A 12950-nucleotide genomic window follows, 5' to 3' on the forward strand; every position below is an offset into this window, starting at 1 on the left:
AGTCACATTTCAATACCTTTTCTGTGGCATTGCAAAGATTTTTGAAAAGTTGGGTGTTTTGTCAATAAAAGAGCAAGGAAATAGAAATATGTATTTTATCTTAGGTTCAACTCAGGTTTGAGGGGCAGTTACATCTTTGACTCACTCCATCATAAAGTGGGAATGGAAAAAAAAATTCTAGACTGGCAACTAGTCTGTAAACAATAGTTTTATCACTTTGAACATCTTATCATTATAAATAACTGAAAAAGGGTATTATTTTTAAAACACTATTATTAATTAACACCCTAAAAAGGAGTAGAGCGATTTTCATCTCTAATGCAGAGGAAGCTTGTCAATATGACTCTTAATAATAAGATTACCATGTATCCTGATGAAGATCAACAGGAACACAAACCTGAATTTCCCTTAGCTAATGGAGAAACCACCATGTCTTTTAGCCTCGACATGCTTTCTACAGTCTCTGTTGTACGGTGAATATAGATATACATCTCTACAAGTAATGAAAATATAACTCTAAAAAGCAATTCTGTAAAATATTAAAGAAAAACTAAACCATGGCAAATCACTGATTGCTCATGAAGATGCCTGAATCAATACAAGGTATCCAAGAGTAAAGCCTGAGAATGATGGATACATCATTTGGATATTATCTTGCCTGGCATTTTCCCTCAGTCCTTCTTGTAGAAAAAAAACAGTTGCCTATTTATCCCACTGTGTAGGGGGGAAAAAATGTCACCCATTTACACTAAAATTTTCACTAAATGCAGTTTACACTAATAATGTCAAGGAAAAGAACCAGTAAGAGAGAATTTTAAGACACCCATAGGGAACATTTGGGAAGGAGTACCTGAGATCTAGGCCATGAATAATGAAAGTAATTAAAGTCACTCTTAAGTTGCTGAGTATCACAACAAAGTAAAACTGTGGAAGGATTTAAAGTTTAGAAAGCTTTTGGTACCAATTAAAAGTTGACAATTTTTACTGTTGTTTTCTTCTTTTCTTCCTAATTGAAATAAGCATTTCTCTTTGGCCTTTGTCCTAAGATATCTTTACATTCATCTCAATACAACTAAGTCAATCATCCTTCTTAGTCCCAAGACATCTTTACCAATGAATGAACTGTGGACAGAAAAAAAATAAATGTATCCCAACGATTTACTTACCACAATACAGCTCCCGGTCAAAAATTCTCCATAAGATTTGTTTGTGTCAATGTACACTTTCTAACATGTTAAAATGAAACTGAAATTCTATAAGCACTGAACTTAATGAGATTAGGACAGTTACTGTTTTGCCACGATAAAAAGAGAATCTGGTCTTCTTTGGAGATAGTTCCACTTAAGAAAATTAAATGCTCTAATGAACCTTCTGAGAAGGGACCTCTGTTTCACAGAACTCAAAAAGGGTCCACTCTGGTTAGACTCCATGCAGTTCATTCACAGGAAGGTTTTCTTAAGCAGTAGTAGCCAGGGACTTAGCCTATTCATTTTTGTATCATCCCAGCATCTAAACCATTACCCTGAATACTTGAAGAACTACAAATGTTCAAGTAATCAATGTTTATAAGAGAAATTAAGTAAAATAACATACAATTGCTTTTCCAGATATTACTTCAATGAAACTCCAGCCCCGTTTATAAAGCTTCTCTTAATTTATCATATCCCGCATAAGCACTCATAAAAGAAGCTCAGGATATTTTCAGAAGAAAATGTGGGTGGCATCCTCTAGTGCAGTGTCTTCAAATGGAAATATAGTGAGAGATAAGAATTATCTTCATATCCAAACTGCTGAATAAGAACAAGCTTCAAAAACAGGGGAAGGCCCACACTGCCAAAGATAGCTTGTTTCTAGAGCATTGTAGTACCAGAGATTTACTGCTTATTAAAATGCAAGAGGCCATTACTTCCCCCCACGAACAAATTTTGTGAACAGAGATGAACCCAGGAAGCTTTTAGCCCATTTCCTGAATCATAAACAAAGAGCTCTATACACAGCAACTCTATGAGATGTAAAGGGAAGTATATCATACGATCCTTATTGAATTACTCAAAGCCTCAGTGAAGCTCACTTCAGAAGTGATATAAATCAAAGCTAACTGCTTCCATAGAAAAGCAATCAAGTTTTTAAGAGAATATTTTTGTTCTTGAGGTTGCACAGTAAGATTTAGATGCTTCTATTAGGAACTTTGCAGTGGAGCATGCTTATGTAATTATAAAAATTCAGCCTGGAAAAACTCGTGGACCGTCTTTCAAGGGAATTACATCTTTTAGTTACAAGTTTTGGACACTTTATAGAATTATTTCCCCATCTACTTTCTGAGAACACACACACACACACACACACACACACACACACACACACACACCTGACGTGGATATTGAAAATTAGTACCTTAAATAAGTTGAGTTCTAGAATTTTTGCATTTTAGTATTATAATCTGCTTTGAAATAAGTGAATGTTATGTGCTTCTAGAAAGAAAGAAATCCCTAACAGAGCTTATATATTTAAATATATATATATATATATATATATATATATATATATATATATAACCACAAGAAAATGTAGCTTTAGGGACAATAGATGTTTAAAAAAAGTGTGAAATTATTCCCTCTCCAGAATCTCTTACATTAATCTAGATGGAATTCCACAGACTTACTGAAGTATGTCTTTAAAATAAGGCAAAATGACAGTGACTTCCTTGCTAAAAATAATTTGCTGCAAGCTGTAAAATTCCTCAGGGCATCCCTAGGAGGCGTTCGTTTTCCTTCCTGTCATTGCCTTGTGGTCAAATATTAAACAATGCTGTAGATTTTAAAATGCGTGCAAATCTTGCATTCTTGAAGATGACTTTTGCCACTTTGTATACCAATAATTATTTTCTAGAACTGCAAGTTGGAAGAACTAGCTTTTATTTGTTGCTTACTTTGAGAATCCGGGCAAACCAAATTCTATATTTTTCAGGGGGAAAAAAACATGCCTCTAAAATCAGTTACAAATTAAACCTTTCAGGACATCTTCAAGAACGAATTATCATTTAGTTGAAAAGTATTTTTAGATTTGTGCTTTTATAGCTGTGACTGTGCTAGAATATGGAATATGCAAAATAACCACAGGCATAGTTTATGGCATCAAGGAGCCTGTAGTTCAGTAGACTAAGATAAAATATAAAAATATGGTAATAAGATAATAAATGTATGAAATTCTATAGTGAGATTATAGATGTCTAAGAAATCAATACAATTTATCAGGGTTGCAGAATTTTGTGAAGAAAATTCATCTTACCATGGGCAGAGTAATTTAGGCTTGATGTGATAAATTGTTTAGAGTAATTGTAAGTCTTTTAAACAGATTAAACTAACACTGGAGTAAATTTTATGTGGTATCAATACACAGGATATCTTATGATACAAGAGGATGTGCTAATTAGAAGCCCAACACACTGCCTCAGGGATAATACAACAAAGGCCTGGCCTACTAGGTAGGTTGGGAAGAGAGAACATTGACATTTGGAAGAAAAAACAGGTAGGTTTTTGTAACTTAATGGACAAAGTAGACTGGGATTATTATTTAGAATGTACAGTAAATGAGTTAACAATCAGGCCCCTTTAAAATATTGACTGCCTTAGTGTGTAATCTGAAAACAGCCTGAGATAAGAGCATGGATATAAGTCATTTATTTGGGAGAAATTCCACAAAAGGAAAGGTAAAAAAGTAGTGAGAAAGACAGGGAAAGGGAAAAAAAAGACAGTAAAGCTACCTTTAATAGGCTGGTTAACAATGTGGGCAAATACGGGACTCCTTTCCATTGGGACCTCTAAGAACACTATGTAACTAGCATGTTTCAGAATTTTTCCACCAAAATCAGAGCAGGAGAGGCTAGTGAACTCACCCACTGACTTCTATTCCATTGGTGGAGGGCTGCTCCCCATAGCATCATCTCTCTACTTCTTAGCAGCCTCTCCTTCCACTTTGGAGATGGCCCTGGACAGCAGGCAGAGACCCAGGGTACAGTCCTGAAGTGCAGCACTAGCAAGGGTAGTTTATAACCACAGCTGCACTGAAATCATTTCAATCTCTCTCTGCAGCTTCTTTGATCACAATGCAATAAAACACCCCAGAAAGGGGTATCGCATGGAAAAAAGCTGCAGAGAGAGATGGAGCCTAGTGATTAATAACTGAGGTTCTGGACTCAAAAGTCATTGGGTAGGAATTCAGAATTCTCTTCCGTGAGACTTTGGATGTCACTTCCCTTAAACTTTCTCAGTTTTTACATAATACATTTCATTGTTATAAGAACTCAATAAATTAATGTATGCAAAATAATTAGCCCAGTGCAAAAAAAAAATAATCCCCAAAAATATTGGTTCTGAAAAAAATATCTTTTTAAATTGGAATCCCTAAGAAACTTGCAAAAAAAAAAAAAAGTAAAGATAAAGGGTCAAATTTGTAGTAATTCTTAATATAGGACCCACAAAATTGAAATCAACATTTTGGTATACATTTTTATTCCAGTGACAGGATTGCTAATGGCCCCAGATAAACTACTTAATGAAACTCTGAAATAATACAAGCAAAGAATGTGCCTAATATCTGAATACCACCTCATCTAATTAAAATCTTCCCTTTCATCAAACTATAGTAAAGGATCACTCCACAGCCACTCCTCCCTGCCTCTGATCTCTGGCAAATATGCTGGTTTCTCTACAGCATGTTACAGGGCAGGCAACTGTGTTCTCTCCAAGAGGATGAGCTGCTATCAACAGTCCTCCTGCCATGAGTTGTCTGACTTTCAGATTTGAAAGAGGAATGCTGTTTATTCCAAGCGCATGTCGTCAGTTCCATCATGCACACCTACCTGCAGCAGATAGTACTAAGGGGACTGGTTTTAAAGATAGTTCAAAATCAACTCAGAAGCAATCTGATGGCATGAGCATGGTCAGTGTTGCCTCCACCTTTATTCATCGGAAGTCTCAAAGTCAGTAGTTTCTGTAGAAGTAGTACAATAGTTCAACGTCAGGACTCACGGAGAAATATTTTTAGACACAAACAGTATTAGGTCCAGAACAAAGATATATATATAAAAAAAATTAGGTCCAAAAATGACCTAAGCCATTCAGACTTTTCATTATAAAATGGAGAAACAGAGATCCAAACATCAAATTATCAAAACACATTAACTTACTTGCCCATAGTCACACACTGGTCCCAGTACCACATAAACCATACAGACCTCATTTTCTTTCTTCTTCTGCCCTCCAAACCCTCATGTCCCAAGTTAAATTTCTACAGGGCACCGAGTAGCTATACTGACCAAGACAAACAAAATGGCAATGACAATGACAATAATTCCTAGGACTACCACAAAGGTTTCAAGTAAAGATTAAGCTCTGAATATTAACAGGAAAAAAAGATATTTCTTATAATCATTCTACAAGTACTTATTGCACACCTATTATACCAAACACTGTAAGATATAGCAATGAATAAGAAAGTTATGGTCTCTAAGTCTATTTTAATAATTTTGTTTATACAGCAGTGTACAAGCCCATTCTTACAAATGAGAGCAGGAACAGACAATGCTCATTGAACTTCTAATGGAACGTTCCAGTAGCACCTCCTACTGTGGCTTTTCCAGGCACACCTGCACTGTCACACAATAAAGAAAATTTGATAAAGTGACCTTGAATATTGGATCAAAAGTTAAAGTATGGGTTATCTTAATTTTGTTTTATATTGATTGTATAGAGTTACGCTAAGTTTAATAATATTTGAATTTATGGTCCTTTGCAAATGGGATTTTGGGGGAAAAATACACAATTGGTTATTTTTAAGATTGCTTTGGAACTTAAAAAGTTATACAAATAGGGAAAAAATTCTTGGACAAAATTAAAATCTGAAATGAAACATATTTAACCATAGTTATAAATATATGTAGTATCAGAAGGTTTTTAACTTCAAATCAATTATCAGTGCTTAAATTAGCTCTTTTTTACTAACCAGTCATTTTTCTAGATTATATGTGGAAGTTGTAGTAAGTTATTATATGAATTGTCTTTTCTTCTGGGCAAGAAAAAATTAATAAGAGCATTCATTAAACATTGCAGGAAATATTATGCTAATTTTGACTTTTCTGACCAATTTCAAGATGGAAACAGTCTAGGGATCATTCATAATAGCAGAAGGAATAGTGTTTTGCTTCCTTTTTTTTTTTTTTCATGATCATTTTGGCTTTTTTTTTTTTTTTTTCCATAATTGTCAAGCTGTTTCTAAGGTATATATGGAAATACAAAGGACCTACAGTGGAAATAATCTTTTTTAAAAAATATATTTTAATTGATTGCAGAAAAGAGAGGAGAGGAAGAGCTAGAGACATCAATGATGAGAGAGAATCATTGATCAACTGCCTCTTGCACACCCCCACAACCCAGACATGTGACCTTGACTGGAATCTAATGCAGGACCCTTCAGTCTGCAGGCTGACACTATCCACTGAGCCAAACTAGCTAGGGCAGAAATAATTAATCTTGAAAAAGAACAAATTGGAGAATTTATACAACCTGATTTCAACACTATTAAAGCAAAGTTATAGTAACTAAATAAATGTAATATTGGCCTAATAGATAGACAAACAGATAAAAGGAACCAAATACAAATTCCAAAAACACTTTGAAACTACTTGAATTTTGAAAAACGTGCCAAATCAAGTTAATGCGGAAGTAAAGAAAATAGTGCTGGAAAGAAAAATGAAATGACCCCATCTCACACAGTTTACTGACTCAAGAGAACATATAGATATAAATATACAAACTAAAACTCTAATACATCTAGGTAGGAAACAACAACAAAAAAACTATCTTCATAACTTTATCTATAAATAGTTTTATTAAAAAAAAAAAAAAAAAAACACTCACAGAAAATACAAACCATGAAAGGAAATACTTGATGAAAGGGATAGTACCAAAATTTAAAACCTTTGCACATCCAAGTAAATGGCAACTCACAAATTAGGAAAATTATTTTTGAAACAAGTATTGGAAAATAACTCCTACCAGAATATATAAAGAAGTTAAACAACTTGATAATAATTAAAGACAAAAATTTTAAAATTGGACAAAGGATAAAACAGACACTTTATAGAGGGAGATATCCAATAATCAGACAATATATTCTCAACATTATTAAACATCATGGAAATGCAAATCTAAACCACAGTAAAAAACCCTTAACTAGATTAGCTATTAAAATAAGAAGGTCAAATTTTGACAAATAATAAATGGAACTCATACATTGTTAGTAAACATGAAAAATAGTGCAATCATGTTTTTAAAAACACTATTTGGAAATTTCTTAGAGTTAAACATGCACCTACCTTATGACCCAATAGATTTATTCCCAACAATTTACCCCAAAGAAACAAAGCTAATATATACAACAAGACAAATAAAAGCATGACCACAGCAGCTTTATTCCTAAAACCAAAAGTGTGGGGGGGTTTTTAATGCCCACCTGCAAATTGTGGTGTATTCAAACAATGGAATAGTAATCAGTAGTGAAAATGGTATACTTGACAAAAATGCACACTAAGTTATTTTTAAGTGTATTTATAATGCTCACAACCACATGGATGAAAGCAGGTACAAAATAGTATATACCATATTTTATTCATTCATATAGTTGTTAGAACTGTTAACTAAACCAAAACACCCATTACCTCTTTGGGCTAGAGAGAAAGATTGACTAGGAAAAAGACTTTTAAAAATAAATTATTTTGTGTGGATGAAAATAATCTATACCTTTATAGGAATGTAGCTTTCATGGATGTCTTCATTTGCCAAAACTTGTCATATTGAACATTTAGATCTGTGCATTTTGCTTTATGTCAAATATGTCCCTATTTTAAAAAGGGGAAAAATAAACTCTGATGAATATTGGAGATCACACCTTCTAAAAATATATTAAGCGAACAAAAAACAATAGTAAATTTTTATTTTTCTCTCTGGTATAAAGTATATTTGATCCTTCATTGCCATTCAATGATCTACCTTAAGTTTGGAAATTATTGAGGAAAGCTCTAAGTGTTTTAGTTCCTATCTATACTTAATGAAAGAATCTACCCTAAGTTATCAGATAAGATATATTTGGATTTTTTTTAGCCAAACGATACTAATTTTCACATTATGCGCTAATACTAAATAAAACCTTATTTCATCCTCATGCTAAATTTAATAGCAAGAAAATAGATTTTAATAATTTAAAATATGATATGTACTTCTAAAATTCTTTGGTTATCTGCTTACTAAGGGCACCTTAAACAATGACTACATTTACTTACATTTTTTTTCTCCAAATACTTCTTTATATCATTATTTGCAAAAATTTAGTAAATCATGATTTCAAATTTAGCCTTCTTGGACACACAGGCATGATTTAGGTAACCTTTGGCAATTCCCTCTGAATGTCTATTCAGAAAAGCTAATTTTGACCTCCTATTTCATGGGCTTTCATTCCTGAAGTCGGAGACCATTTATTCATTCAATACTACTTCATTTCTATTCCATATTCCAAGGTGCCTGAGGTTGGTGATGAGACTTTTTAATATAGAACTAAGATTTCTCTGTCTGTATAATAGGAACAAATTCACCTTTAAAAAGAAAAAAAGCAAAGTACTTGAATAGTGCAATCTCTGAAAAAGAATGGGCAAAAAACGATACTTGAGTCTTCTAAATTAGAGCATTAGTTCTTGTCCTTTAGAAGGAAAAAAAAAAAAATCAGAAGGACATCAGACTGAACTAAATTGAACAGAAGAGCCAATGGTGAAGAATAAACTGGAAGGTGCTCAAATCAGGAGGGTAAAGGAAGGTAGGCTGCTTAACACTCAGGGGTCTGAATCATATGACACACTCTCTGCAATAGTGCCCAATCAGAACTTCATGATTTCTCCAGAGAGAAAAACAATGTTCCCAATTCAGGCTACAGATACCCAATAGAAGCTGTTGATGCCAGATGTTAAAATAGCTGTTCAGGCCAAGACCTTAAGCAAAATTAAGTAAAAAGTGAGAAAATTACCTGACTATGTTAGCTCTAAAAAAAAGTTTGCATGAACTAGTCATAAATTCAGGCAAAGGTATATTTTTGGCTAACAATTAAAAAAAAAAAAAAGAGTAGCTGTCAGTTTTTCTTCTATGAAATAAGGCATTAGAGGATTTCTGAGTTCTTTCTAATTACTAGAATCTATGTTTATTGCCTCAATTATCTGAATATTTCAACCAAGACTGTTTGGGGCTTGGAATATTTATATAATTACCACAATTTTTCAGTTAACTTTGCATGTGTGGACACAATCTTAATGGTGATTTGTATTCCCATTGGGAAATCTTTTAGTTTGGTAAGAATACCCCCAATAAATACTCTCTGTGGGAACCTAAGCCTATGATATGTTTACAGGGTTGTGCTAGTGTAAAAATACAGAAGTTTGAATGCTGTATATTTTCTGTGTAATCAAGAGTTAAGAGCTTTGGTGCCAAGATTTTAAATTTAAAATTCAAATATCCCTCACTTTCTAAAATACCTCTCAAACTGAGGTTTTGAACATTAAGTAGCTTGATTAAATAAGCAAAAGAAACTTTCCTTTCTGGATGAAATTAAGCATGTCTTTGATAATTCAGAGATTTATGTATCTCAAATCCAAAACTAATATAGAAGCATAAATATTATTGTTACATATTTAATAAAAAGAGTTTTATATTCAGAACAATGTAAATCCAGATTAAATAGGGTGAACACACAAACCCAAGAAAAGGACACCTTAAATATTGTTTTAACCAAGTGAATAGTAATCAGTTCTTTTAAACATATTTCTGTAGTAGAACCAGAAAATCAAATCATAATGAAGTCCCTAATAAGATGGCTATGTAATTACAAGTAGTTCAAAGAAATGCTAGAGGTATCTTTCAATTCCCAAAGGAAACTTCTTAAAGGCAAGGATCCAACCTTATTCCTCTGTATCGCCCACAGCACCTTTCCTCACAGGAACTGCTCAATAAACATTATCTGAACAGGAGAGGGAGCAAATTCCCACCACCAAGAAAGATACTTGGCAAATTATTCAAAATACCCTCCAAAGAAAAATTGAATACGATTTGGAATCTAGGGCCCTCCACAGACTCTCCAAATCAGCATTTTCAGAGGAGACATGAAATCTGTTTAACAAGCACCCTGTGTGAATTTTATGATTAAGCAACTTGGAAAATAGTTCAGTGTAAGATTAAACTGGGAGAATCACAAGATTATAGTTTAACACTTTAAAGTCACCATAATTTGCCCTAGCCTAACTTCCCAGCATTATCTCTCTTAATCCTCAATCAGAATCATTTTGTGGCAGTCAGGCTAGTGCACTCACAGAAAGCATGGTGGGTGGAAAGAGTATAGCATCACCATCAATATTCCTGTGTTTGAATCCTGGTTTATTCCAGTAATAGTTAAGTGATTCTGGCACTGTTAGTAACCTATCTTGTCCCTATACAAGGGTTTGTCGATATTAATGGCTAGGACATCCACTATGCTCTTGATGTTTTAACTGGGGGAAGGGGAGTTGTGGGAGGGAATGTGTTGCCTCTTGTTGTGTTGCAGAAGACCAAAGAAAACCAAGCGATATTTCAAAGAAGAGGAGGGACACTGTTTAATACACTGGCAGACTCAGGGGACAGACTTCCAAATCTGAGTGAAGAAACATGCATTAGGTTTTCCTTTATATCTCCATGGTCTTTGTCCCACACATATGGATTATGCTTCCCATCCTTTTTTTTTTGAGGGGGTGGGGGTCTTGCAAGAAGGCCCCCAGATGTTGGGGGTCTCCAGGCCATGTCTGATGGTCTGCCCTGGCGTCAGAGTTAATAGCCCTCCCTCCGGGGCAGTGTACTATTAACAGTAACAGGTTCTGCAAGACCAGTATCTGGGAATGAGGTAGTGACTTAATTATAGATTATCATGAATATATACTGAGCTTACTGGCATGGATTCAGATCACTATCCCTAAAATATCAGGGTTATATTGGAATTAGCCCTTTTTAGCCTTCTCAGTTGCAATGACAATAACCAGTCTGGACTTGCCCTGATACCTGAAGTCAAGCTAGTGCTGAGTCTCCCTCTACCTTGTTTCTTCCTACTGTTGAGAGGCATGATCATATCACCTGGTCAGTGTTTACTTTGACACTGGTCATATTAAGTGACAACCTTCTAGTTTTGCTGCAACCATAAATGTGACTCATATAAAGGACATTGATATCATCTCCCAGTTCTACAGAGACATCACCTCAGCACTATAACACTGATTTCTAATTTCCTACATTTGGCACCATTCAGATGCCTTGATGCCAGACTCAGGATGACTCTGTTTTTGTGATATAAGAAGCATGAACTGCTCCCAGAAGCCATATAATGCTCAAGGCCCCAGCTCATATCTTCTAGTCACATAATGGATACATGTCTCTTGTACTATTTCATTGTTTGAATTATGTGCTCTCTTAAGTGTCACAAATTTGAGATTACTAACCTTTGCCGTGAATAGTAAAACTCAACCCAGATGGCTCTGAAGAAAAAACCCAGTACTGTATAAAATCAGTGCCTAATCACATACCAAGTGGGCAAGCCATTTATTTAAGTAGATAACCTTTTGTGGGTTATAAGCAGATATTTATCTGGCATCCAATAAAGTGGGAATAATAACCCTAATATGGTTGTTTTGAATAAAGTAGCTGGCATAGATATTGACATATTATAGGAAATCTATAATTGTTAGTTCTTTTTTCTTCCTTTCCTTACCAAATCCCAAATATACCCTGTGCACTTCCCGTGTGTGAAGATCTGCTTATACTTAGCCCATTTCCTACCTCTCCTCCATGAAGCCTATTCAGATCAATGTAGCCTTTAAGAACCCATTCAACCTTGTAGCACAACCCTTCTACCTTTGCCCATTCACTCTGAGCCACAAGAATCCTTCTGTATTTTAGAATTCATGTTATTGTTAGAAAACAAATTAGAATCTAACCAAATATTAGCATAAATTTCTGTCTAAGATATTACATGTGTACATTTGTTCTACTGAATGAGCTTGAGAGGGAAAAGATAGTATCATATGCTTCTGTATGTAAGTTCTGTGAGCTGTACATAGTAGGAAAATTAAATGAGAAGTAAATGCTCTTACCCACCCATTCTTTTTTCTTTTTTTAACACTGTTAAAAAAACATTTGTTTTGATGCAGTCTACCATAAATAAGTCAGTAGAGGTTCCACTCTGTCACAGATGCATCTAAGAGCCCTGTGCCATTCAATTGGTGAACGTGTGAACGATGTCTCATCTCTTATGCCAGCCGGAAGGCACCCCTTCCATGTTGTTACTGTCTATAGATTGCTTCCAAATCAAGATGACCAGACAGTCCTTTATCTCCAAAGTAAGCTCAAAACAGTTGGTTCAGGCATTCCAGGATCTGCACCCTTCTTAAATCCCAGGTAAATCACAAGCGGAATAAAGCCCCAGCGGATGGCGAACTGGCCGCCCTCGAAGAACTGCTGCAGCCTCTGCGTGGCCTCTTTGCTCCGCTTCACCAAGGTGACGGCCGGGGCGGCGCTGTGAGCACCCAGGACCACGGCGGAAGTCCTCTCTCCGCCACCCATTCTTTCTAGGAGTAGAAATGGAGTCACAAAGAGAAACTTTATGATATCCATCTCAGATATTTCTTTGTGAATTTACTAAACAGACATCTAGGTTCACTACCACTATTGTCTACATTGAAAACATAGACAGTGTACTTTTTTTAAATTAGCACTAGACTGCTGGTGGGAGTAAAGTTGATAACACCCTTCCAGTAGGGAAATAAAGCAGTACATACCAAAAAGCTTATATTCACACAACTACTTTGATCCAGCAATTCCATGAAATTTGCCCAA

The 12950-nt window shown here is 34.9% G+C and overlaps 1 protein-coding gene across 1 annotated transcript; it reads right to left on the reverse strand.

The window, feature by feature from the left end:
- Window positions 1–12215: 12215 nt before the first annotated feature.
- LOC118703649 (mitochondrial import receptor subunit TOM7 homolog) lies at window positions 12216–12677 on the reverse strand. Its single transcript, XM_036410769.2, has one exon. The coding sequence runs from the start codon at window positions 12675–12677 to the stop codon at window positions 12444–12446; it is 234 nt and encodes a 77-aa protein (XP_036266662.1). The 3' UTR covers window positions 12216–12443.
- Between the last annotated feature and the right edge of the window lie 273 nt (window positions 12678–12950).

This window comes from Pipistrellus kuhlii, unplaced genomic scaffold, assembly GCF_014108245.1.
Source record: "Pipistrellus kuhlii isolate mPipKuh1 unplaced genomic scaffold, mPipKuh1.p scaffold_m20_p_4, whole genome shotgun sequence".
Classification (NCBI taxonomy): domain Eukaryota; kingdom Metazoa; phylum Chordata; class Mammalia; order Chiroptera; family Vespertilionidae; genus Pipistrellus; species Pipistrellus kuhlii.